Source organism: Macrobrachium nipponense, chromosome 40, assembly GCF_015104395.2.
Source record: "Macrobrachium nipponense isolate FS-2020 chromosome 40, ASM1510439v2, whole genome shotgun sequence".
In the NCBI taxonomy this organism is placed as follows: Eukaryota; Metazoa; Arthropoda; class Malacostraca; order Decapoda; family Palaemonidae; genus Macrobrachium; species Macrobrachium nipponense.
In genome coordinates this window covers 969,804-973,242 of record NC_061101.1, presented here as the reverse complement: position 1 = coordinate 973,242, position 3,439 = coordinate 969,804, and the positions used below count along the sequence as shown (strand labels likewise).

At 41.9% G+C, this 3,439-nt stretch overlaps 1 protein-coding gene across 1 annotated transcript; it reads right to left on the bottom strand.

Annotated features, from left to right (window-relative positions):
* Positions 1-1,294: 1,294 nt before the first annotated feature.
* LOC135211792 (DNA-directed RNA polymerase II subunit RPB1-like) lies at positions 1,295-2,972 on the bottom strand. The gene is made up of 2 exons (XM_064245004.1): positions 2,935-2,972; positions 1,295-2,162 (listed from the first exon to the last, which is right to left on the bottom strand). The coding sequence occupies exons 1-2, from the start codon at positions 2,970-2,972 to the stop codon at positions 1,295-1,297; spliced, it is 906 nt and encodes a 301-aa protein (XP_064101074.1).
* Positions 2,973-3,439: the final 467 nt, after the last annotated feature.

Sequence of the window (3,439 nt, the reverse complement as noted above, 5' to 3'; positions counted from 1 at the left end):
ACTCATGATGTACAAATAGGAATTAATAGTGTACTACTTTTAAATCAAAAGTCATTCGTGATTTCAAACAGAATATTTTATGTAAAATCAGGATTTTAACTGTTTCACTTTTCAGTCCATTTTGGCAACAGGCATAGAACATATTGCAATTTACATCCCGCTGCCTTGGGCTAAAGTACGTTCCGTTTTTTGAACTTTTAATCCACGCCCGACCATCTCTCTCCTCTCTCTCTCTCTCTCTCTCTCTCTCTCTCTCACTTCCCCCGTGTAAATTACGTGATACAAGCGGAAAATTTTTAATTAAAAGAGAAACCGAAATATTACTTGCACTGCATCTCTCCATTACGAAATTTTGTGAAAACTCTTTTGTCGTGGGAAAAACTCCTTTAGTTCTTCTATAAAATCCATTCAATTTTATATTTTACTGGATAATGAAACCTTCAAGATGACAGTCAGTAATGTAAGTGACTGCTGGGTAAATAGTTAGTTAGTTGTACTCGACAGTTGAAGTAACTTTAAGGCTTAATTATACTTTGTAAGTATTTCTGGATTCTCTCTAAGAGGTGCGTGCTCTTCCTAATGGCTTTTGCTGTTCGCAGTTATTTTTTTTATTAAGCTAGCACACACGCACGCACGCACACAACTATATATATATATATATATATATTATTTCAGTATATATATATATATATATATATATATATATATTTATTTATAGAGCTTTCATTAGCTTCATGACATACTCATACCTTTATGTAAATAAATGTTCAACCATCAAGAGTATGCAGTGTAGATACGTCTCTCTCTCTCTCTCTCTCTCTCTCTCTCTCTCTGTCTCTGTCTCTGTCCCTCCCCTCCCTCCCCCCAAAATAAGATAGAATGTCAGGCTGTCCACTGACGAACTAAATAGCAATTCCTTACCACTTGCAAAACACTCATAAGCCTGGACGGACGCGCATGCGCAGTAGGAATGTCTCTGGTATCTACTGTCTTTTTTTTTCACTTCTATTCAAACCGCCCATTCGTTATGTACATTCGTAGCCCCCCATGACGCTGAGTAACGACTGACTTTAATAACAAAGGCCCAAAACAAATGGCTCCCTCCCCGTGACTCCATTACACACACAGTTTATCGTCATGGCACGGGGTCATTTATCATGGCGCCTTCCCCCCACCCCCCCCCCCCACCTCGGCTTAAGTTTGAGTCTAGTGCTTGATAGAGCTTGATTAAGACCCCTTTGTAAAGAAGGAGTTATATATATGTACGTACTACGTATCCGCGCTTTGAAATTCGTCACGGAATGGAAAATGCAGAGTTGAGGGCTGAGGCCAGGCGCTGGGACCTGTATGAGGTCATTCTGCTCTGGAGGGTAGGTGTGGAAGGTGTAACAAGACGTGGAAGGTGTAGTGCTCTGGAGGGTAGGTCTGGAAGGTGTAATGCTCTGGAAGGTAGGTCTGGAAGGTGTAGTGTTCTGGAAGGTAGGTCTAGAAGGTGGGTTTGGAAGGTGTATTGCTCTGGAAGGTAGGTCTGGAAGGTGTAATGCTCTGAAAGGTAGGTCTGGAAGGTGTAATGCTCTGGAAGGTAGGTCTGGAATGTGTATCTGGAAGGTAGGTCTGGAAGGTGTAATACTCTGGAAGTTAGGTCTGGAAGGTGTATCTGGAAGGTAGGTCTGGACGGTGTAATACTCTGGAAGTTAGGTCTGGAAGGTGTAATGCTCTGGAAGGTAGGTCTGGAAGGTAGGTCTGGAAGGTGTAATGCTCTGGAAGTTAGGTCTGGAAGGAGTAATGCTCTGGAAGGTAAGTGTGGTAGGTGTAACAGGACGTGGAAAGTGTAATGCTCTGGAGGGTAAGTCTGGAAGGTGTAATACTCTGGAAGGTAGGCCTGGAATGTGTAAGGTGTAATGCTCTGGAAGGTAGGTCTGGAAGGTGTAATGCTCTGGAAGGTAGGTCTGGAAGGTATAATGCTCTGGAAGGTAGGTCTGGAAGGTGTAATGCCTCTGAAAGTTAGGTCTGGAAGGAGTAATGCTCTGGAAGGTGTAATGCTCTGAAAGGTAGGTCTGGAAGGTGTAATGCTCTGGAAGTTAGGTCTGGAAGGTATAATGCTCTGGAAGGTAGGTCTGGAAGGTGTAACAGGACGAATGGAAATCCCCAAAGTAGTTGCACTATGAAATAATGGTTAGGAGAGAGTGGATAGCGAGATGGGAGAAAGGGAATATGAATGATGAATGGAGGTACAGTCGATTGAAAGGGGTTGCAACTGGGGGCCTAAGGAAGGGACGCTGCTAACAGCCTCAAGCAATGCCTGCAGTGCACTGCATGAGGTGCACTGAAGGCACTACCCCCACTACGTGGTGAAATTCTCCATTATAATCTACGTAATTTGTCTGACACGAGCTGTACATAGCGTCGTTGCAGTCATCCAAATTCACTTATCATTCTAACTACGAAAGCCACCTGCCCTCTGTATTGACGAGTATATTGATAGATAACTCATGTTTATTTGGCTGAAGCTAACAAAGGCTATTCTTATGCTTAAACTCGATGCTGGCTTATGGAATCGTTCAATTGACGCTGAAAAAGCGCGATACAAAAAAATCATTAAACCTTTGAAATTCAATGTAGAAGATAAACGGGTTGTTTGTCTAAAGGGTTTTGTTGTTTTTGGGACAACATTGCAACGCGACAATAGAAGCTGAGATACTCACTCATGTGCAGCCAAACTTATGTAAATGTAAATACATGCTTTGCTGTCAGATGCCTGTGATTTACAAGGACGATTTATATGATTATTTCATCATTTAAAAACTAAATAGCCTCGTGAGTTATCAGAAGAGGCGTGGAAAAGAATGAAAAAGTTTCATTTCATCACAAACGAAGTATTATCTGGGTGGTAACTGAAGTTATTAAGTGTTAGACGAACTGATGTGGCGTTACCTCTTTGACAGAGGAACAGAATCTTTGATCACTCTCATCATTATGAAAGAATCCCAGCATCTGTTCAGTTCATAGTGACAGTGTTACACACCGTTTGGTTAAGAAATAGACGGCCCAGTATTGAGTTAGTTTCGTGTCAAGATTCGGCAGATAAAATGTTGACGTGACGACCTGAGGTTTGGGAGAATCTGGATGTCACCCACCTGGTTAGTATGTTACGTCCCGATGTAAGGGGCGCAAGAATCACCAAGTGTCACAGGTGTAAAATATGGTATGCAGAATCGCAAGATGTCTGAGACTTGGAGAGAGAGTTTTCAATGTGAACAAGAATCTCTGAGTCTCACAGATGTCAAAAAATCTGGTATGATCAGAATCACAAGAAGTCTGGCAGATGGAAAGGATTTTGTCAAGGTTTACAAGAATCTATGAGTCTTACAGGTATAAAGAAAAGCTGGTATGATCAGAATCACAAGAAGTCTGGCAGATGGAAAGGATTTTGTCAAGG